Below are 23332 nucleotides of genomic sequence, written 5' to 3'. Positions count from 1 at the left end.
GTTAGATAGTGGGTGCAGCCCATGGAGGGGAGCAGAAGCAGGGTGGGGTGTCGCCTAACACGGAAAGTGTAAGGGGTCAGGGAACTCCCTGCCCTAGCCAAGGGAAGCTGTGAGGGACCATGCCATGCAGAAAGATGCACTCTTGCCCAGAAACTACACATTTCCCATGGTCTTCACAACCCGAAGACCAGGAGATTCCCTCTGGTGCCTATGCCACGAGGGCCCTGGGTTTCAAGCACAAAACTGGGTGGCTGTTTGGGCAGACACCAAGCTAGCTTCAGGAGTTATTTTTCATACCCCAGTGGCACCTGGAAAGCCAGTGAGGCAGAACTGTTCACTCCCCTGGAAAGGGGGCTGAAGCCAGGGAGCCAAGTGGTCTAGCTCAGCAGATCTCAGCTCCACAGAGTCTAGCAAGCTACAATCCACTGGGGAAATTCTTGTGGCCAGCGCAGCAGTCTGACGTCAACCTGAGATGCTCCAGCTTGGTGCGAGAGGCATCCGTCATGTCATTACTGAGGCTTGAGAGTAGGCAGTTTTCCCCTGACAGTGTAAACAAAGTTTCCAGCAAGTTTGAACTGGGCAGAGCCCACTGCAGCTCAGCTAAGCTGCTGTGGCCAGATTGCCTCTCTAGATTACTCCTCTCTGGGCAGATCATCTCTGAAAGAAGGGCAGCAACCCCAGTCAGGGGCTTATAGATAAAACTCCCATCTCCCTGGGACAGAGCACATGGGGGAAGGGGCAGCTATGGGCACAGCTTCAGCAGACTTAAACGTTCCTGCCTGCTAGCTCTGAAGATAGCAGCAGATCTCCCAGCACAGTGCTCGAGCTCTGCTAAGGGACAAACTGCCTCCTCAAGTGGGTCCCTGACCCCTGTGCCTCCTGACTGAGAGACACCTCCCAGCAGGGGTCAACAGACACCTCATACAGGAGAGCTCCAGCTGGCATTTGGTGGGCACCCCTCTGGGATGAAGCTTCCAGAGGAACGAACAGGCAGCAATATTTGCTGTTCTCCAGCCTCTGCTGGTGATACCCAGGCAAACAGGGTGTGGAGTGGACCTCCAGCAAACTCCAACAGACCTGCAGCTGAGGGGCCTAACTGTTAGAAGGAAAACTAACGAACATAAAGGAATAGCATCAACATCAACAAAAAGGACATCCACACAGAAATGCCATCTGAAGGTCACCAACATCAAAGAGCAAAGGTAGAAAACTCCACAAAGATGACGAAAAATGATTGCAAAAAAGACTGAAAATTCCAAAAACCAGAATGCCTCTTCTCCTCCATAGGATCACAACTCCTCACCAGCAAGGGAACAAAACTGGACAGAGAATGAGTCTGACAATTTGACAGAAGTAGGCTCCAGAATGTGGGTAATAACAAACTCCTCCAAGCTAAAGGGGCATGTTCTAACCCAATGCAAAGAAGCTAAGAACATTGAAAAAAAGGTTAGAGGAATTGCTAACTAGAAAAACCAGTTTAGAGAAGAACATAAATGACCTGATGGAGCTGAAAAACAGCACAAGAACTTCGTGAAGCATACACAAGTGTCAACAGCCAAATCGATCAAGCAGAAGAAAGGATATCAGAGATTGAAGATCAACTTAATGAAATAAAGTATGAACACAAGATTAGCAAAAAAAGAATGAACAAAGCCTCCAAGGAATATGGGACTGTGTGAAAAGACTAAACCTACTTTTGATTGGTGTACCTGAAAGTGACAGGGAGAATGAAACTCTTCAAGATATTATGCAGGAGAACTTCCCCAACCTAGCAAGACAAGCCAACATTCAAATTCAGGAAATACAGAAAACACCACAAAGACACTCCTCGAGAAGATCAACCCCAAGACACATAATTGTCAGATTCATCAAGGCTGAAATGAAGGAAAAAATGTTAAGGGCAGCCACCGAGAAAGGTTGGGTTACCCACAAACAGAAGTCTATCAGACTAACAGCAGATCTCTCTGCAGAAATCCTATAAGCCAGAAGAGAGTGGGGGCCAATATACAACATTGTTAAAGAAAAGAATTTTCAACCAAGAATTTCATATCCAGCCAAACTGAGCTTCGTAAGTGAAGGAGAAATAAAATCCTTTACGACAAGCATATGCAGAGAGATTTTGTCACCACCAGGTCTGCTTTACCAGAGCTCCTGAAGGAAGCACTAAAAATGGAAAGGAAAAACTGGTGCAAGTCACTGCAAAAACATACCACATTCTAAAGACCATTGACACTATGAAAAAACTGCATCAACTAATGGGCAAAATAAGCAGCTAGCATCATAATGACAGAATCAAATTCACACATAACAATATTAACTTAAATGTAAATGGGCTAAATGCCCCAATTAAAAGACTCAGACTGGCAAACTGGATAAAGAGTCAGGACCCATCAGTGTGCTGTATTCAGGAGACCCATCTCATGTGCAAAGACACACACAGACTCAAAATAATGTCATGGAGAAATATTTACCAAGCAAATGGAAAGCAAAAAGAAAACATACGTGTGCATGTATCTTTATAATCGAATGATTTATATTCCTGTGGGTATATACTTGGTAATGGGATTGCCGGGTCAAATGGTATTGCTGGTTCTAGATCCTTGGGGAATTGCCATACTGATTTCCACAATGGTTGAACTAATTTACGTTCCCACTAATAACCTAGGTGATGGGTTGATAGGTGCAGCAAACCACCAAGGCACATGTATACCTATGTAACAAACCTGCACATTCTGCACATGTATCCAAGAACTCAGAGTAAAAAACAAAAAAAAAATAAATTTTTAAAAAGGAGAATAAAAGTCAAGAAACAACAGATGCTGGTGAGATTGCAGAGAAAAAGGAATGCTTTCACACTGCTGGTGGGAATGTAAGTTAGTTCAACCATGTGGAAGACAGTGTGGTAATTCCTCAAGATCTAGAAGCTGAAACACCATTTGGCCCAGCAATCCCATTACTGGGTATATACCCAAAGTAATATAAATCATGCTATGATAAAGATACATGCCTATGTACGTTCACTGCAGCACTATTCACAATAACAAAGACATGGAATCAACCCAAATGCCCATCAATGATAGACTGGATAAAGAAAATGTGGTACGTAACTAATATGGAATACTATGCAGCATGAAAAGAAATGAGATCATGTCTTTTGCAGGGACATGGATTAGAAGCCATTATCCTCAGCAAACTAATCCAGGAACAGAAAACCAAACACTGCATGTTCTCACATATAAGTGGGAGCTGAATGATGAGAACAAATGGACACATCAGGGGGTGGGGGTCCAGGTGAGGGAGAGCATCAGGAAGAACAGCTAATGGATGCTGGGCTTAATAACTAGGTGAAGGGTTGATCTGTACAGCAAACCACCATGGCACAAGTTTACCTGTGTAACAAACCTGCAAATACACCCTGGAACTTAAAAGTTGATTAAATATATATATATATATATAATATTTATATTAATATAATTTATATTAATATTATATATTAAATGTATATTAATATTATATTAATATAAATATATATACATATTTAATATATATGTATATATATATGTACAAAAAATAAAAATAGAAAATATAAGATCATAGTTTCCTAATATGCAAATTTCTCTCTTTTAATGTACCCGACTGCTTGTGCTGGTACCATTGGGACTCACATTGTGATACTGCAGGACTGGAGTTCAGGGAACCCAACACAAGAAACTGCTCTGGCTGGTGCACTTGATGTGAGAAATAAATGGTCTTGGTCTCTGACCCAGTGGTTTCCTACAAGTGAGGTACAATTTAGATCCTTCACAGTTTCTGATTTAACAATGGGAGATATTTTTGTGGCCATATCTGCAAATATAGGATACTAATAAAGAAAAAGAATAACAACAGTGGCAGCAGAGAACCCAGGGAATAGGATGAAGGGCCACTTTGACTGATGTAAGTGGATAAGTAATCTCAAGTGGGAACCAATTTTTGCTGAGGTAAGGAAAATGTCTAAAGAATAATTTTGGAAACAGAAGCTCCTAGGAAGTATTTTTAGACAGATGCTTATTTTCATACAGGAGAAAACTGGTTGTTCCATAGGATCTCAAATATGAGGCAGAAGGGGTTACATTTTGAGACATGCTGTAGGTTAGTAGCACCAGCACATCCTCGAGACTGAACGGCACAGTTTCCAGCATAGTAAAGTACAGTTAAATTCACAGGTGTAGCAGGCAAATATTGTTTAAATAATAAAGGTCCAAATTCAAAAAGAGGTGGAGGTTTGGGTTTATAGTCAAACATCTACCATTATCAGTTTACTCTTTTGTTAATTCTCATGGTTATAGCTTCATGACATGCAGATATTAAACATCAAATCTAGTTTTTCCTTGTCTTGTTTTCCTTTGTACATTTATTAGGACACTAGCTACAAACAACAATCATTAGAATTGTTGTATTTGTCTTCTTCATTAGATTATGAATGTCTGAAATTTAGAATACTATTTTAGTTATTTCCTCTGGCCCTCAAATTATTTAACATGGTGTTTTTATAACTGCCTACATTTTATCCTTCAATTAATTAATGCCAAATATACATATTTTTCACAGTGCCCAGATTTAAAGCCTGTCATCTATTTATCATTTTTATTAATGCAGAGAGTAAATTATTTAAATGGCCTAACACTTGTGTAAAGCTATCTTTAAAAAGAACAATACTATAAATTAAACAATGTCTAGAAATCTACATTCCTTTAACTCCCAGAACTGTCCAGCACCACAAGCTTTGTACGATGGTTTTACCATATTTGTCTGTCTTCTCTCCAATGGCATCAACTGTGCCATCTGGATGCAGACGGACAAACCCTCCAGTCAGCTTGTTATAGAACTGAAGAGTATTTCCTTTTGTAAACTTCCAGCTTTCTGCAGTCCACTAAAAAGAAAAACAAAACAAAACAAACAAAAACACCAGTATGAGAAGAAACAAAGAGAAGAAATTGCTAAGAAACAGTACTTACTAGACACTATAGGCTGTTTTGTTTTAACACATCAAATAGTCATTTGAACATTGTTTATATGAAATAATCTTAAAGCCCCCAAAAAATCTTACTGTTTCTTTTCTCTTAAGTTCCAGCTTCTGCCCTGAGAAGATAAAGGAAACAGAGGGTCATTAATTTCAGAGTGTCATGCTTTCTCCAGTCATCATAAAACATAGTTTTCCAGGAAATGTGTATACATGATACCTACTTGCAGAGAAGATACTGTTATCCCTGGCATACAGTTCTCTGACAATTTTACAATCATCTTCCCCCTGATCTAGCCATCTGTGAAAAGAAAAGTGCATCGATTATTTCCAGACTTTGTATTTACATTAACCATTGGCAATTATCTTCCCAAGTCAGAAATACAAGATAGCAGGAATTGGAAAAGACGTGACCATCTGGCTCTCAAAGGCAGAGCAGTACAGAATGGGAAAGAAAATCCTAAAATGACTACAAGACTGCAAGGGTGGTAGAAGAAGCAGTTACTATCTGGAAAGGCTAAAATATGTTTTTGCCTAATACACAGGTGAGTTACTCAATCAGCCTGCTAACTGTCAAAATCAGATGTTACATTCACTGGATCAATTTATCCTGTCCTTTGGTCACTAACTATAGTTTAAACTCTAATCAGTTATTTCATAAATGATTATTATGGATTCCATAGGAAAAGAGGCAGGACAATGTCAAAAAAAAAAAAAAAAAGCAAATCTATCACCAAAGCAAACTTATCACCACTGCTGGAAAAATAACTCAAAAATCAAGGTCCATTGACAGTGAGTAAGCACTATCATCTTTGTATAAAAAGCTACGTGAAACACTGTGTACATTTATTATTTTTGAACCGAATTTCGGACCTAGTCCAAAGGGAATGCATTTTCTTGTCAGAGACTTTCATTTTTCTTTCTGATATGAACAGAGAAGTCATATTTTTAAAAATCTATCTTAATTTACCATTAAATATTAAATTTGTATCATTAGGAATGATGATAAATATAATAAACGTCTTTCTCAATAGCATAAAGGGCCGCTAAGGTTAATGTTCACAAAAGTTAACCAACAAAGCCTCAGTGACTAGGAACAACTAAATAAGCTACCCAGTTCTCAATGCATAAACTTGGAATGGATTTTTTCAATGTAAAAGTACACCTACAAACCTGTGACAGAAGAACGCATATTCGTAATTTGTTGTGGGATCCTTGATAACAACATCATCAAGAAACCAGCCATTTCCTAAACACAAATTAAAGAATGAAAATGTAACATGAATAAATATGGTCCAATATTATTTCAAGTTTTGAGAAACAAGTTCTAACTTCCAAATACACATAAAGGCCTTGCACAATATAAAGCTTTAGTACTTCAAATAAAGCAAAGTATAACAGAAGTAAACTGTAAGGAATGTATTTCTTGTACATATAACAAAAGCAAAGCACTATTTTAAGGCTTCATACCTTATGATATCTATTTCAGTATGCTTTTCCAAACAATTGAAAATAGAACAATTCTGTAGCTGCTTTTAATTTCATAAACTGCATTCATAATCCCAAACCTAACATGTTCCAAATATTATATACTTGATGAGTTACCAACACTTTCTATTTCCAGGAAGTTTTTAAAGTTCAAATTTAAATAAAGTCTGCATAAAATATATATGTTTTGATAGACTAAAAATGAGTAACCATTCAGAAATTCTGTCCAAGCACATAGACTCAGCTGGTATAAATAAAGGTAGAAATTTCTTTTTAAATGTTTAATTTCATATTAATTTGAAAACTAGAGTTAGTTAAAATCATTTTTACTTACACATAAAATATTTTAATTAGTCAGAGTGGTTTTGTCTATGCAAAGATCCAGCTCAAAATACATACTACTCTAATTAAAATTATTGAGTTGGTGAGTGTATACTCATCAGCTATAGGATAAAATTTATTTTTTTCTTTTATTTTTTATTTGCATATGTTTAGAGACAGAGGCTCACTCTGTCACCCAGGCTGGAGTACAGTAGTGCAATCACAGTTCACTGTAGCCTTGAACTCCTGAACTCAAGCAATCTTCCAGCCTCAGCCTCTCAAGTAGCTGGGATTCCAGGTGTGTACCACCATGCCCAGCTAATTTTTAAATATTTTTGTAGAGATGGGGGTCTCGTATGCTGCCCGGGCTGGTCTTGAACTTCTGGCCTCAAGCGTTCCTCACACCTCAGCCTCGCAACATGCTGGAATTATAGGCATAAGCCACTGTTCTCAGCCAAATAAAACTTTTTAACACAGCATACAAGACCCTTCAGCTTACTCTTCAGCTTCATCCCTCATCACATACTCCCATTATTGAGTAGTGTTAAACTCCTCACAGTTCCCTAGACCAGTGGTTCCCAAACTTAGCATGCATCTGAATCACCAGGAGGGATTACAAAAACACAGACTACTGAGTTCTACAGTTTCTAATTCAGTAGGCCCAGCACAGGCAGCCTACAGTGATCAAATGTCCCAGTTTACCCAGGACAGAGGGGTTTCCCAGGATGCAGGATTTTCAGTGCTAAAACCAGGACAGCCATAGGTAAACCAGAATAGCCACAGGCAAACCAGGATGGCTGGTCATCCTAGATAAGATCCCAAGCATTGAAACTTCAACAATTTTCACAAGCAATGCTGATGGCCCAGGAACCACACTTTGAAAACCACTGCCATAGATGATTCATATGCATAATTCTATACCCTTACATATGCTGTTTCCTTTACCTGGACCAAAATCTCCAAAATGTTATTTAATTTCATTTTTAAATGCTATCTCCCAAAAAAGAATTACTTGTTTCCTTTAAGGAAAAATAAAATGTTACCAGAATTCTAAACTGAGTTTTAAGAACTTCTGGGGAGGCTGTAAAGAAAACTCTTAGAGGTAATGATACATTAATTTTAACAATACTTTGTAAGTTAATAAGTTAGTTTTTAAATTATTAATGTAAAAATATATTGTCTACATTTTTGTCATGTTTTTCCCATAAGAAAGAACCAGAACTGGATTTAGAAAACTAGAAAAGATGGGTTCCTGAAGAAAGCTAGGCTGTTCCTGCATGGATTAGGGAGAGGTAAGAATCTAGAAAAGTCTTATTAACCAGCATTGTTTACATATGTATGTTGGTGAGTAGGTATTTAGAGCAGGAATCATTTATCTTACTATCTTCTCAGATTATCTGCCTACAATTCCACTCTGACTGTTCTCCAGACTGCCCTTTCTTTGTGGCCAAAGGCAACTGAGGAAGCCTGATTTTTATTCAAGTGGGGGTCATGTAACAAATTCTAGATGGCACAAGTTCTTCAAGTGGTTTCTTCACAACGGAAAAACCCCTTCTCCCCCCTCCTATTACTGGCAGTTGGTGTATAGGTATCAAAGCAACAGCCAACCTACTGCAATGAAAACTTGTAGCTTTCATACTCAGTGGTGAACCCATAACTTGTTGTCTGTCCCTTCCTTCATAAGTCCTGAATATGTAGCCTTGTGCCTACATTTAGGATGGTGCTGGGATGAGTCTAAATACATGTGTCCCCATAAAATTCATCTATTGGAACCTAAGATCCAATGTGATAACATTAAGAGGTGGAGCCCGTAGGATGTGATTAATTCATGAGGGCCCTCATGAGTGGGATTAGTGCCCTCATAAAAGGACTTCAGGGAACTAGCTAAGCCTTTTTGCCCTTCCACCATGAGAGGACAAAGCTAGAAGCCCCTCCCAAGACAACAAATGCCAGCAGTTTGATCTTAGACTTCTCAGCCTCCAGAAGTGTAAGAATAAATTTGTGTTCTTTATAAATTGCCCAGTCTAAGGTATTTTGTTACAGCAGCCTCAAACTAAGTAAGTAAGTAAGTAAGACAGATGGTGAGATCTTGCTTCTATTATTTTATCCTCGTCTTTTGAGACCTCAGCAGAAAATGAGACAGAAAAAAACACCATCATAACATTCTGTTAGACTGTCCTTATAGTTCTGATTTTCGCTTTGGCCCAAAGTCATGAAGAGGACTGAAACACCTTAAATGACTAATTTTTTTTTTTACTTTCACCCTTTTAATTAAATTTTTGTTTTACTAAATTGTAGCAGAGAATGTGGCTTGGAGAAATTTAGTGAGATTTTCTTTTTGGCCTAATATCTGAGTCAAATTATAAAAATGTTTCATGAAGTTTTGAAATGAAAGTGTTTCCCTATCTACAAAGTACAAACATCTGAGGAGAGTAACTTAAGTATCCAACTAACCTACCAAAATCTGAGACATATGATAAAATTCTATCCTATCTTCTTTTCATTTCTTCTTGACTATCTAAGAGTATTTTACTTTATTTATTTGCCGTATTATCTATGGAATAAAGGCTCATGACTCTTATAATCTCATTGTGAATTATAAACTTTATCAAAAAATTACCCTTCTTGTAACTTTTCATGCTTGTTGTCTTGAATTTTACTTTATCTTACAATAAGGTTATAACTAAGATTGTTTCTTTTATTTACATATTTCTGATACATCATTGCCTAAACTTTTATTTTTAATATTACTGGGTCATTTATTTCAAGTGTCTCTTTCATAGAGCATATAATTGGACATCGAGATTTTTTAGGTTGAAAATTTTTGCCTTTATTTCTGTTTAGAAAAATTAACAGAAACTCAGAAATAAGGCTAAAAGATGACACATGTCCTTTCAATATTGTAGTAGAACACCAACAAACTTGTCTGAGAATCATTTGACTCACTGTGGGAGTGTAACATTATTTGACTTAATATCTACTACGGATTCAGGTCTAGGATCTGTAAAATTAGCTATCAACTGACAAAAAATAATATGCAAATAACTTACATCTGTTCAAAATATAGATATATTTTGTCTGAGAGAGAAGACAACCTCAAAAGTATATTTGTATTGTCTATAGAACATGGTCATATTTTTTATTAATCTTATTCATAATTTTTTTCATGGATTATATGTACATATTTTTTAGTTTCTTGTAACCTCCCTTCAACCAGCTTTGTCAGCCTCCTAATTCCTTCATTAATTATCTAAACACATTGTCTATTCTGTATTTGTATAACAATCTTGTTCTTACTTTGAAAATTATAATTTGACACATTTTAGTAAGAAAGTTTATCACCTTGTTTGATGCATTTGGGGTTTTTTTCCTTTTTCTTTTTTTGCTTTGTTATGTGCCCTTTAGTAGTCTATCTTTTGTTAAATGGATTTTGTTTATCTTATAATTGTTTTATACAGTAGCAGAAAACAAATTTATTGGGAAGATGTGAGTCATCTCACAGAGTTGATGAGAAGACTGAGAAAAAGCATGAATAAAATGGCAGCCGAAAACAGCTGAGACCTCACTGCCATGACAGTCTCCTTAACATGCCACTGCTGGAAAATCAGTAGCCTTCAAGGAATATCACCATCAGGAGATATGACTGCTGCCTCCACCACTAGCATGCTGGAATGCTGCCACATGTCACAACATATAAATCCCCAGTCTCCTCTAATTTTTAAAATTATTCTTTCTAGCATTTAGGCCCATCCTAGATTATCCCCTATGTCATTTTGAAGAAAAATACATCTAGTTAAATTTTAAATGGTATTTGGAGACAATATTTTGATTTCACATAGTCAATACATAGAGATCCATTTTCTACCAATTTTCCACAGTATTTTCTAGATTTGAACAGAGTTTCACAAAAATAGAGTGAAATCAAACCTTCATGAACTCTCTGTGGAAGATCCTTACCTGGGCCAAGTCCATCATGGCCTATCACAATCTTACACAAATCTCCAAGGTGCAAAGCCTCCAGGAAAAAGGTGTCAGTCTATAATGAATCAAAAAGTATAATTAGATCTAGACTATAACTCTGATTTATACCAAGAGTATAAATTAAGATGCAGTATTTTTTTTTTTTTGAGACAGGATTTCCCTCTGTCACCCAGGCTGGAGTGCAATGACACAATCTTGGCTCACTGCAACCTCTGCCTCCCAGGCTCCATTGATCCTCCTACTTCAGCTTCCTGAGTAGCTGGTACTACAGGCATGTGCCACCATGCCAGGAGAATTTTTGTATTTTTTGTAGAGATGAGGTTTGGCTATGTTGCCCAGGCTGGTCTCGAACTCCTGGGCTCAAGCAGTCCGCCCGCCTCGACCTTCCAAAGTGCTGGGATTCCAGGCATGAGCCACTGCACCCAGCCAGTAAAAATTGATTGTAAAAATTAATTTACAATTAAAAGGAGCCATAGTTGTGCTCCAATGGTTTACATAGTCAGAATATAGATAAAAAGTGAAAATCACAGAATACTTTCGATAAAATCAAAGATAACGCTATAGATTTCAATCCAAGAAAAATACATGATGTAGCATATCCATTAAAAAATGATAAGAAAACAAAAAATACTCTTTGTATAGTGTATTATGTTTCAAAATATTTTCATATGCATTTATTTTATTCTCAAAAATTTGCTAAGTGAAAAAAAAAATCCTTTCTACAGATAAGAAAGTTGACGCACAGATCCAGGATTAGAGCTCAGCTCCTTCCTCGGACGCCTAATAAGACTATTTTCTTTTGAACCTCCTTGCCTCTGTGTAAATGCACTATTAGTAATATAAATAATGAGAAACAAAACCATTAGCATTCATTAACAAAAAATATACTGTTCATGCCTGGTACAAATTAATGGATAACATTGTTATCCCTTTATCCACCAAACAGAACAGTTAGAAAAGCAGGGCTTTCTATGAAATAAAAGAAAATTATGAGTTATGATATTCACAATAATCAATATAGAGAACTCTAAGGAAAAGAGAAGAAACATATAATGAAAACATGTTGACATGTTCATTAAGAAGTAGTTGGGTCATCAAGGAAAGCTGAGATAAATATAATATGAAAAAATGTCTATAATTTACTCAGTAAAAGAAAAAGTTAAATATATGCATATTAATATTAGAAATAATAAAATAATGTATCTGGCTTCTACATTCAACAATAAAATTTGCTGTATATAATTATCCACATTTAACAATATACATACAGATTTAAACATCAACAAAGATGGGAGAGATGTCAAGAAGATGGCAGATAAGGAAGCTCCAGGCTCCAGTTTACACATGGAGACACTAAGTTAACATAAGAACTAGAATACTCTTCTTTGAAAACTTTAGAAACCACTTGAGAGATGCAGCATCCAGGCCAATGTAACCAAGAAAGGACTTCATCCAAAAAGGGCAAAAAAGTTCAAGCTATTTTACATGCCCATGCCCTACCCCTACCTGGCATAGTGCAGTACAACAGGAAGGAAACCACCCACACTCCAGAACCTCCCTCAGGACAGAAACAAAAGAGTGGACCATACATCCAAAATTCTGTCTTGTCTGAAGGCTGCCTGAGAAACTGGTTTTTTTCTCCCCTGACTTGGGGCCATGACAGAAATGGCAGATAGTCTGGAAGGCTAAAAGACAGAGGTCAGCCCTGCAGTCTGTCTTTTCAGCAGAGCTTCTTCAGTACAGCAGAGAGACAAGGCAAGCAAGAGATTGTGGGCTCTGGATAAGAAACAAGAGCAAGCAATTAAGGAAATTAAGATACTTAAAATCAAATACATAAGCCCAGGGAAGCCCAGAAAAGGTTTGAGAGGTCCCAAACCTCTACCAGGGCTGATCAATGCAAGTTTTCCCCTGGTAAAGTCTATGACTCATAATGACTGTGAAGTATGGTTGTATTTCTAAGTGTTCAAATCTCAATAAAAGATCACAAATCCTACAAAGAAAAGAGGAAAACATGGCCCGATCCAAGAAATGAATGGTTCCATGAAATAACCCTAAAGAAATACAAATCTCTACACTTCCTAATAGAAATTTAAAACAACTATCTTAAAATATTAAATGAGCTAAAAAGAATACAGAGAGACCAACTAAATGAAATCAGTAAATTCAGGCATGAATACAATGAAAAAGACAGAAACTATAAGAAAAAAACAAACAGAAATTCTAAAGCTGTTAATATAATAACTAAACTGAAAAATTCACTAATGGGGTTTAACATCAGATTAATAAGGCAGAAGAATCAGCTTTCTTGAAGGTAGGTCACTTGAAATCATCAAGACAGGAGCAACAAGATAAAAGGGTGAAGAAAAGTGAAGAGAGCATAAGAAACTGATGAGACACCATTTAACAGGCCAACATATGGATTACGGGAATTTAAAAAGGAAAACAGAGATAAAGGGGCATAGAGTTTTTTGAAAAAATAATGGCCGAAAACTTCTAAAATCGGAGGAGTGAAATGCACATGTAAATTCAAGAAGCTCAATGAACTAAAACTAAAATAAACGAAAAGAAATTCATACTTAGACACATTATAATCAAACAGGTGACTTTCAAAGAGACAATCTTGAAAGCAGCAAGAGAAAGGCAACTCATCATATATGAAGGAGATTCTACAAAATCATGAGTAAATTTAAGTAGAAACCATTCTGGCTAAAAGGCAACAGGATGATACACTCAAAATATTAAAAGAAAAAAAACTCTCAACCAAAAATTTTACATCAAGCAAAACTGTCAAAAGTGGAGAAGAAATTAAGACTTTCCCAGATAAACAAACTGAGTAAGCTCACTACCACTCGACTTACAATACAAGAAATGCTAAGGAAGTCTTTAAAGTTGAAATAAAAGGACACTAGATAGCAACATGAAGCCATATGAAAATATGAAGTTTCAGCCTGGGATGCAGAGGCTTGCAGTGAGCCGAAATCAGTACACTGCACTCCAACCTGAGCAACAGAGTGAGACCCTATCTCAAAAAAGAAAAAGAAAAACAAAAAAGAAAAAAGGAAAAAGGAAGGAAGGAAGAAAGGAAAGGAGGGAAGGAAGGAAAAAAATAAAGTTCTTCAGTAAAGGAAATAAATAGACAAACATTAGTAACTTGTATTATTGTAATTTTGGTGCATAAATCCACTTTTACTTCTTGTATAGAATTTAAAAGACAAAAGTAGGTATGCAATATATAAAGATATAATTTCTGACATCAATAACATAGTTGGAGGGTAGAGCTGTAAAGGGTGACAACTTTTGTGTGCAACTGAAGTTAAGCTGTTATCAATCTAAAATAGAATATTATAACTTTAAGATGTTTTATATAATTGCAACAGGACCCACAAAGAAAATATCTACAGAATACACACAAATGGAAAGGAGAAGGGAATCAAAGCAGGTCACTACAAAAAGATCAATGAGACACAAATGAAGGCTATAAGAGAGAAAAGCAGGAGGGGAAAGCTATAAGACATATAGAAAACAATTCACTAAATGACAACAGTAAGTCCTTCCCTATTAGTAACTTTTTAAGTGTAAATGGATTAACTCCATATGAAAAAACATAGATGGGCTCGATGGATTTAAAAAAAAAAAAAAAAAAAAAAAAACAAGATCGAACTATGCTATCTACAAGAGACTGATTTTAGATCTCAGGATAGACATAGGTTAAAAGTGAAAAGATAGAAATTCTACGCAAATGGGAACCTAAAGAGGGAGACAGTGGCCATATTTATATCAGACAAAATAGAGTTTAACTCCAAAACTGTCACAAGAGACAAAGAAAGGTACTATATAATGATAATATGGTTAATTCACCAGGACTTAATGTTTAATATATACACATATGTATATAACAGTATTATATATATAACATATCTATGTGTTATATAACATATATGTGTTATATATGTTATATATATGAGAACACTTGGACACAGGGTGGGGAACATCACACATGGGGGCCTGTCATGGGCATGGGGTAGGGCGGCAGGGGGAGGGATAGCATTAGGAGATACACCTAATGTAAATTAGGTATATAGTAATTAGGTATATGGTAAATTAGGTAAATGGGTGCAGCAAACCAACATGGCACATGTATACCTATGTAACAAACCGGTACGTTGTGCACATGTACCCTAGAACTTAAAGTATAATATATATATAACTTAAAGTATATAATATGTTATATATATCATACATATTATTCATAAATATATATGCACCTAACATCAGAGTTTAAATACATGTATGTATACATATATATGCATACATGTATGCATATATATGTGTGTATATGTATGTATCCATATATATAAAGCAAACTTTTACAAAATTGAAGGGAGAGATAGACAGCAACACAATAATAGGAGATTTCAATGCCCCACTTTCGATAATGGATAGAAAAATGAAACAAAAGATCAATAAAGCAAGAGGACATGACCAACACTATAAACCAATTGGTCCTAACAGACATATACGGAACCACCAACAAACATGGAACATTATCCATGAGAGATCACAAGTTAGTTCACAAACAAGTCTTAACAAATTTAAGAAAATTAAAATAATATAAAGTATCTTTTCCAATCATGGTGGAACAAAACTAGAAAATAATAGTAGGTGACTGGAATATTCACATATATGTGGAATTAAACAACTCACTTTTTTTTGTTTTTATATTGTTTTATTTTTTTTAATTATACTTTAAGTTCTAGGGTACATGTGCACAACATGCCAGTTTGTTACATAGGTATACATGTGCCATGTGGGTTTGCTGCACCCATTAACTCATCATTTGCATTAGGTATATCTCCTAATGCTATCCCTCCCCCTGCCCCCCGACCCCATGACAGGTCCCCATGTGTGATGTTCCCCCTCTGTGTCCAAGTGTTCTCATTGTTCAATTCCCACCTATGAGTGAGAACACGCGGTGTCTGGTTTTCTGTCCTTGTGATAGTTTGCTCACAATGATGGTTTCCAGTTTCATCCATGTCCCTAAAAAGGACATGAACTCATCCTTTTTTATGGCTGCAGAGTATTCCAGAGTGTATATGTGCCTCATTTTCTTAATCCAGTCTATCATTGATGGACATTTGGGTTGGTTCCAAGTCATTGCTATTGTGAATAGTGCCACAATAAACATACGTGTGCATGTGTCTTTATAATAGCATGATTTATAAACTTTTGGGCATATACCCAGTAATAGGATCGCTGGATCAAATAGTATTTCTAGTTCTAGATCCTTTAGGAATCACTACACTGTCTTCCACAATGGTTTAATTAGTTTAACACTCCCCCAACAATGTAAAAGCATTCCTATCTCTCCACATCCCCTCCAGCATCTGTTGTTTCCTGACTTTTTAATGATGGCCATTCTAACTGGTGTGAGATGGTATCTCATTGTGGTTTTGATTTGCATTTCTCTGATGACCAGTGATGATGAGCATTTTTTCATGTGTCTGTTGACCGCATAAATGTCTTCTTTTGAGAAATACCTGTTCATATCCTTTGCCCACTTTTTGATGGGGTTGTTTTTTTCTTATAAATTTGTTTGAGTTCTTTGTAGCTTCAGGATGCTAGCCCTATGTCAGATGGGTAGATTGCAAAACTTTTCTCCCCTTCTGTAGGTTGCCTGTTCACTCTGATGGTAGTTTCTTTTGCTCTGCAGAAGCTCTTTAGATTAATTACATCCCATTTGTCTATTTTGGCTTTGTTATCATTGCTTTTGCTGTTTTTGTCATGAAGTCCTTGCCCATGACTATGTTCTGAATAGTACTGCCTAGGTTTTCTTCCAGGGTTTTTATGGTTTTAGGTCTAACATTTAAGTCTTTAATCCATCTTGAATTAATTTTTGTATAACGTGTAAGCAAGGGATCCAGTTTCAGCTTTCTATAAGTTTCAGCTAGCCAGTTTTCCCAGCACCATTTATTAAATGTGAATCCTTTCCTCGTTTCTTGTTTTTGTCAGGTTTGTCAAAGATCAGATGGTTGTAGATGTGTGTTGTTATTTCTAAGGCCTCTGCTCTGTTCCATTGGTCTATATCTCTGTTTTGGTAACAGTACCATGTTGTTTTGGTTGCTGTAGCCTTGCAGTATAGTTTGAAGTCAAGTAGCGTGATGCCTCCAGCTTTGCTCTTTTGGCTTAGGATTGTCTTGGCACTGTGGGCTATTTTTTGGTTTCATATGAACTTGAAAGTAGTTTTTTCCAATTCTGTGAAGAAAGTCATTGGTAGCTTGATGGGGATGGCATTGAATCTATAAGTTACTTTGGGTAGTATGGCCATTTTCACAATATTGATTCTTCCTATCCATGAGCATGGAATGTTCTTCCATTTGCTTGTGTCCTCTTTTATTTCGTTGAGCAGAGGTTTGTAGTTCTCCTTGAAGAGGTCCTTCATATCCCTTGTAAGTGGTATTCCTAGGTATTTTATTATCTTTGTAGCAATTGTGAATGGAAGTTCACTCATGATTTGGCTCTCCGTTTGTCTGTTATTGATGTATAGGAATGCTTGTGATTTTTGCACATTGATTTTGTATCCTGAGACTTTTCTGAAGTTGCTTATCAGTTTAAGGAGATTTGGGGCTGAGACGATGGGCTTTTCTAAATTTACAATCATGTCATCTGCAAACAGAGACAATTTGACTTCCTCTTTTCCTAATTGAATATCCTTTATTTCTTTCTCTTGCCTGATTGCCCTGGCCAGAACTTCCAACACTATGTTGAATAGGAGTGATGAGCGAGGGCATCCCTGTCTTGTGCTAGTTTTCAAAGGGAATGCTTCCAGTTTTTGCTCATTCAGTATGATACTGGCTGTGGGTTTGTAATAAATAGCTCTTATTATTTTGAGATACGTTCCATCAACACCTAGTTTATTGAGAGTTTTTAGCACGAAGGGGTGTTGAATTTTGTCAAAGGCCTTGTCTGCATCTATTGAGATAATCATGTGTTTTTTGTCATTGGTTCTGTGTATGTGATGGATTACATTTATTTATTTCATATGTTGAACCAGCCTTGCATCCCAGGGATGAAGCTGACTTGCTCATGGTGGATAAGCTTTTTGATGTGCTGCTGAATCCGTTTGGCCAGTATTTTATTGAGGATTTTTGCATTGATGTTCATCAGGCATATCGGTCTAAAATTATCTGGTTTTTTTTGTTTGTTTTGTCTCTGCCAGGCTTTGGTATCAGGATGATGCTGGCCTCATAAAATGAGTTAGGGAGGATTCCCTCTTTTTCTATTGATTGGAATAGTTTCAGAAGGAATGGTACCAGCTCCTCTTTGTACCTCTGGTAGAATTAAGCTGTAAATCCATCTGGTCCTGGGTTTTTTTTGGTTGGTAAGCTATTAATTATTACCTCAATTTCAGAGCCTGCTATTAACAACTCACTCTTTAAACCATCATCGGGTTGGGTGATATCAGCAACATGGCAGACTAGGAGGATTCTGACTTTCAATTTGGACGTATCAAATAAACAAATACAAATACATCAATTCACTTGGAGAGAAATCCAGACACTTATTGCAACACACACACACTGGGAAACTGAGAAAATATCCACATCGAAACAGGTAGAAAAAGCTGAGACAAGCTCCTGCCACAAACCACACCCCAGAAATAGCACTGCACAGTCAGGAGCTTCTCCAGCTTCAAAAAGGAAGTGTTTGTTTTTTATCTGGAGCCCACAATCTTTTGCTTGCCTTGTTGTCTGTCTGCTGTACTGAAGAATATCTGCTGCAAAAAACAGGCTGCAGCGCTGGCCTCTGTTTTTCCAGGCTTCCAAACTATCTGCCATTTCTGTCATGCCTCCAAGTTAGGGGAGACATAAACCAGTTTCTCTGGCAGCCTTCAAATGAGACAGAATTCTGGACATAGGATCTATTCTTCTGTTTCTGTCCTTTAGTTATCCTGTTGTGCTGTGCAATTCTGCAGTCTTCCTGTTTGGAAGGAAGACCCCATTGAAGCCCAGCTCTACCAAACAAAAGGGCAAGTTCCTTTCCTTCAGAATGTTGGCTCCCATGGGCTCCTCTTCCCAGGTATGGGGACGTACAAAAACAGAAAATTGAAAGTTAAAAACAAAAAAAAAGGTGGCATGTCTGCACCTTCTCTACATGTGAGGAGTTCCCGTTCCTGCCTCCTGAACCAGAACTAGAGGGCTTCTATTGAGCCCCCATATCTGAGGTCCAGTGCCTGTTTCCAGGTTTCTGGTGCACTGAATCCAGGCTGAGGGATTGTGGAGGAGAAAACCTAACTTTATGGTTGCTATCCAAGGGATTGGCTCCTACATCAACTGCCTCTGAGAGCAGATGGGGCTTGGCATATGAAAATCCCCTGGGATCACAGAGAACTAGGAGGTAGTTTTAAACAGGCAGCTATACCCCTAGACTTAGTGCAGAGTAAGCAAGGAAAATTATATAACTTCCAGTTTCTCCCCAGAAGAGGTCTGACTGCACACAATCCCAGCTGCTGTCTGGGGGTCAGGGCTTCTAACTAGAGTATATCTGGAAGCCCAGAGGGCAGGAAATTAGTAAAGTTCCCAGAGCCTCAATAGGCATGTGGGTACTTCCCATGTCTTCTCACCCAAGCTCACTCCAGCAATAAAACCAATGCCCCAGCTTCTCCCTGAAAAGAGTTTCTCTACACACTGAACATCCCAACTTTCATAGCTCCCATCTAAACAACTGGCTCCTAAATCAACTACCTCTGGAAATGTGGGGGCTCAGCATTTGAGAATTGCCTGGTACCACAGAGAACAAAGAGGCAATTTCAACTGGGTACAAGAACACTTCCAGCAGCTATCCCACATAAGGCTTAGCACAGAGCAAGCAGGCAAAAATACCCAAATCCTTGTTTCTCACTACAAAAGGTTGGACTTACACTTTCTCAGATGCTGCCCCAGAGTTGAGCTTCCAGTTAGCCTGCATCTGGTTGGTGATAAGTCAAGTAATTAGAAGTCCTTTGTGAACCTGAACAGACATGCCTTCTTCCCCAGCCGACTCCAGTGATAAAGCCAATCTCCATCTTCTCCCTGGAAGGAGTTTGTCCATACATCGAATGTCCCATATTTTACAGCTTCTACCTGAGGGACTGGGCTCTAAATCACATACCTGTAGGAGCTGATGGGGATAGGCATTCTTGAGTACCCCAGGGACTGCAGAGAATGAAGAGATGCTTTAAACACGTAAGGAGCACTTCTAGCAGCTTTCTCCTGGCTTCATGCAGAGAGAGCAGGCAAAAAACCCCAGCACCCAGTTTTTCTTTGAAAGGGGTTTGATGCACACCTAATGTCAAGTTTCCCAGCGATTTCCATGGGTTACATTTTTAATTATCTTGCATCCAGGCAGTGACAGAACAAGCAATCAGTAGTCTACTGAATGCCTGCACACTTCATACAGCATTTTCCCCTGGTTCATTCCAGAGATAAAACAAGTCTCCAGCTGACCCACCTGTCTCTGAGAACTGATGGAACTGAGCATTTGCTAGGCTCTTGGGGGCAACAGAGAGCAATGCAATGGTGTGTTCTGAACAGGAGTGTAGGTATTTGCCACATATCCTCTCCGCAGCTTAATGCAGAGTGAGTGGGAGATAAACTCCAGCTCTCAGGTTCTGCCTGAGGAAAACCGGAACTTGATCACACATCTAGCAACCCAACTTTTCCAGCTGCTTCTCAAGAGACTGTTTTCTATCTTACCTATCTCTAGGGCACTGACAGGACTTGGCACACCCTAAACTCCTGGGGACCACTAAAAACAAAGACAGTAGTTGGGACAAATACAAAAGTTTGGAAGGCACTTAATCTCTGCCAAGTTGATCAGTGAGGTTCTATTTCCTATATGAAGCCAGTCTCACAAGATTGGGAGAGGTGGCTGTCTTATCTACTAATTCATAGAAACTAATAGAAAGAGTCAAAGAAAATGAAGAAAAAAGGGAAATATGTCTCAAACAAAAGAACAAGATTAATTTCCAGAAATAGAACTAAGTGATTTACTCAACAGAGAATTCAAAATAACAGTCACAAACATACTGAGGTCAGGAGAGCAATGAATGAACCAAGTTAGAAATTCAACAAAGAAGAAATACAAAGGCTTAAGTTCCAGAATAAATAGAGAATTTCTACAATTCAACACACAAAAAAGAAGAAATAACCCAATTTTTTTCTTTTTCAACTTTTATTTTAGGTTCAGGCAGTACATGTGCAGGTGTGTTAACTGGGTATATTGTGTGATGCTGAGGTTTAGGATATGAAGGATCCTATCACCCAGGTACTAAGCATAGTACCCAATAGTTTTTCAATCCTTGCCTCATTCTCTCGCATCCCTCTCCACACCCCAGTGTCTATTGTTGCTCTCATTGTGTCGATGAGTACCCTATAATTAGCTCCCACTTATAAGTGAGAATGTACAGTATTTGGGTTTCTATTCCTGCAAATAACCCAACCCTAAAATGGGCAGAGAACTTGAACAAACATTTCTCTAAAGATTATATACGAGTGGCCTACAAGCACATGAAAGATGCTCAACATCACTAATAAATAAAGACATGTAAACCGAAAGCAATTAGATATCCCCTCATAGCCATTAGGATGGGTGCATTTAAAAAATTAACAAGTCTTGGCAAGGAGGTGGAGAAACTGGAACCCTTGTACACTGCTGGTGTGATTGTAAAATGGTACAACCGCTATGCAAAACAGTATAGCAGTTTCAAAAAATTAAAAACAAACTACCATATGATCCCTCAATCTCACTTCTAAATATGTATCAAAAACAATTTGAAAAGATGAGCTCAAAGAGATAGCTGCACCCCCATGTACACAGTAGCATTATTCACAATAGCCAAGAGGTGGAGGCAACCCAAATGTCCATTAATCGATGAAATGATAAACAAAATGCAGTTTGTTTGATTACACAGAAGGGAGTATTATTCAGCCTTTAAAAGAAAGGAAATACTGTCACATGCTACAACATGGATGAATCTTGAGGACATTATGCTAAGTGAAATAAGCCAATCACAAAAGACAATTACTATATTATTTCCCTTACATGAGGTATCTGAAGTAAAAATACAGAAATAGAAAGTAGAATGGTGGTTACTAGGGACTGAAGGGAAGGAGAAATGGGGAGTTGTTAATTACTAGATTACCAATTTTGGAAGACGAAAAAGTTCTGATGGTCTGTTGTACAGTAATGTGAATACTTAACATTACTAAACTGTGCACTTAAAATGCTCTTAAAATAGTTACAACAGTAAATCTTATTTTATGTGTTTTTACCGTGATTAATCTTCTTAAAATCAACAGGTATTTTGCTTACTTGGCCTCTTAAAAAATTGAAGGAGCTCTTCGATCTAAATAGTTGTCTGGATCCTGTATCTCCCTTTTCCCCATGGATAGAAATGTAGACATTTGCTACTGTTCCAGCATTCCATAGCTCACCTGTTGCCACATTCACTTCATATATTGTCACTGACAACATAAGAAAAAAACCTTTTTAAGTGCCAAGCAGTACTCATATAATAGAAAATTACGTACAGAAATCTCCCCTTATCCATGGTGGAAAAGTTCCAAGATCCCCAGTGGATGCCAGAAACCACAGATAGTAACAAATTCTATATATACTAAGTTTTTCTCTATATATACATACTTATAATAAAGTTTAGTTCACCATAAGACATTAACAATAACAATAAAATTGATTAATTATAACAATATACTGTTCACAATTTCACAGACAGAAAACTTGTTCTTACCACAAATCTTACCAAATTTGACATACTTTTTTTTTCTTTCCATATTAATTCAAGAACTTTCACCTTTTCACTTAAAGGAAGTACTTTTTGGCTTCTCTTTGAAATATCCAAATTGCCAGCATCACTGTTCTTGCACTTTGAGGCCATTATTCAGTAAAATAAGGGTTACTTGAACACAAGTACTGCGATACTGTGACAGTTGATGGCTACTAAGTGATGCACAAGCAGAGAGCATATACAGCATGGATTCACTAGAGAAAGCGGTGATTCACATCAGGGCAGGATGGAGCAGGACAGCAGGAGATTTCATCACACTCAGAACGGGACACAATTTAAAATTTGTGAATTGTCTATTTCTGGAATTTTACATTTAATATTTTTGGACAGCAATTGACTTTGAAGAACTGACACCAAGGAGAGAAAAACCATGGATAAGTGGAGACTACTGTACAGAAATCCAATCAAGAGTTCTAGTTCCAGGTAATATGGAGTAACACGCACCACCTTGTCTCTCCTACTGAATGCAGCTGTAAAACTTTGACAGAATGCGTAGAACAGCTGTATGAAGATCAAAACGTGAACAGCGGCAGGAGGAATGGGGAAGAAGACCAAAATTTAAAGTAATACCAAGCATCTGTGAGTTTACCATTTTCCTCTTCCACAGTCCCCCAGCCTGGATTCAATGCACCAGAGACCTGGAAATAGGTACCGGGACCTCAGATATCGGGGGGGGGGGGGGGGGGGGGGGGGGGGGG

At 37.6% G+C, this 23332-nt stretch overlaps 1 protein-coding gene across 1 annotated transcript in view; it reads right to left on the bottom strand.

The window, feature by feature from the left end:
* Positions 1 to 23332, bottom strand: part of RP1 (RP1 axonemal microtubule associated) — a 323400-nt gene that overhangs the window by 198570 nt on the left and 101498 nt on the right. The window contains exons 7-12 of the mRNA XM_023184239.3: positions 22142 to 22293; positions 10769 to 10847; positions 6176 to 6251; positions 5227 to 5303; positions 5090 to 5121; positions 4783 to 4912 (exon numbers count right to left, since the gene is read on the bottom strand). Coding sequence (XP_023040007.3) covers positions 4783 to 4912; positions 5090 to 5121; positions 5227 to 5303; positions 6176 to 6251; positions 10769 to 10847; positions 22142 to 22293 — 546 coding nt within the window. The remainder of the gene's footprint in view (positions 1 to 4782; positions 4913 to 5089; positions 5122 to 5226; positions 5304 to 6175; positions 6252 to 10768; positions 10848 to 22141; positions 22294 to 23332) is intronic.

The sequence above is a fragment of the Piliocolobus tephrosceles genome, chromosome 7, assembly GCF_002776525.5.
Source record: "Piliocolobus tephrosceles isolate RC106 chromosome 7, ASM277652v3, whole genome shotgun sequence".
NCBI lineage: Eukaryota > Metazoa > Chordata > Mammalia > Primates > Cercopithecidae > Piliocolobus > Piliocolobus tephrosceles.
Note: the sequence above shows the minus strand (reverse complement) of the source record. Positions and strands in the feature narration are given on the sequence as shown.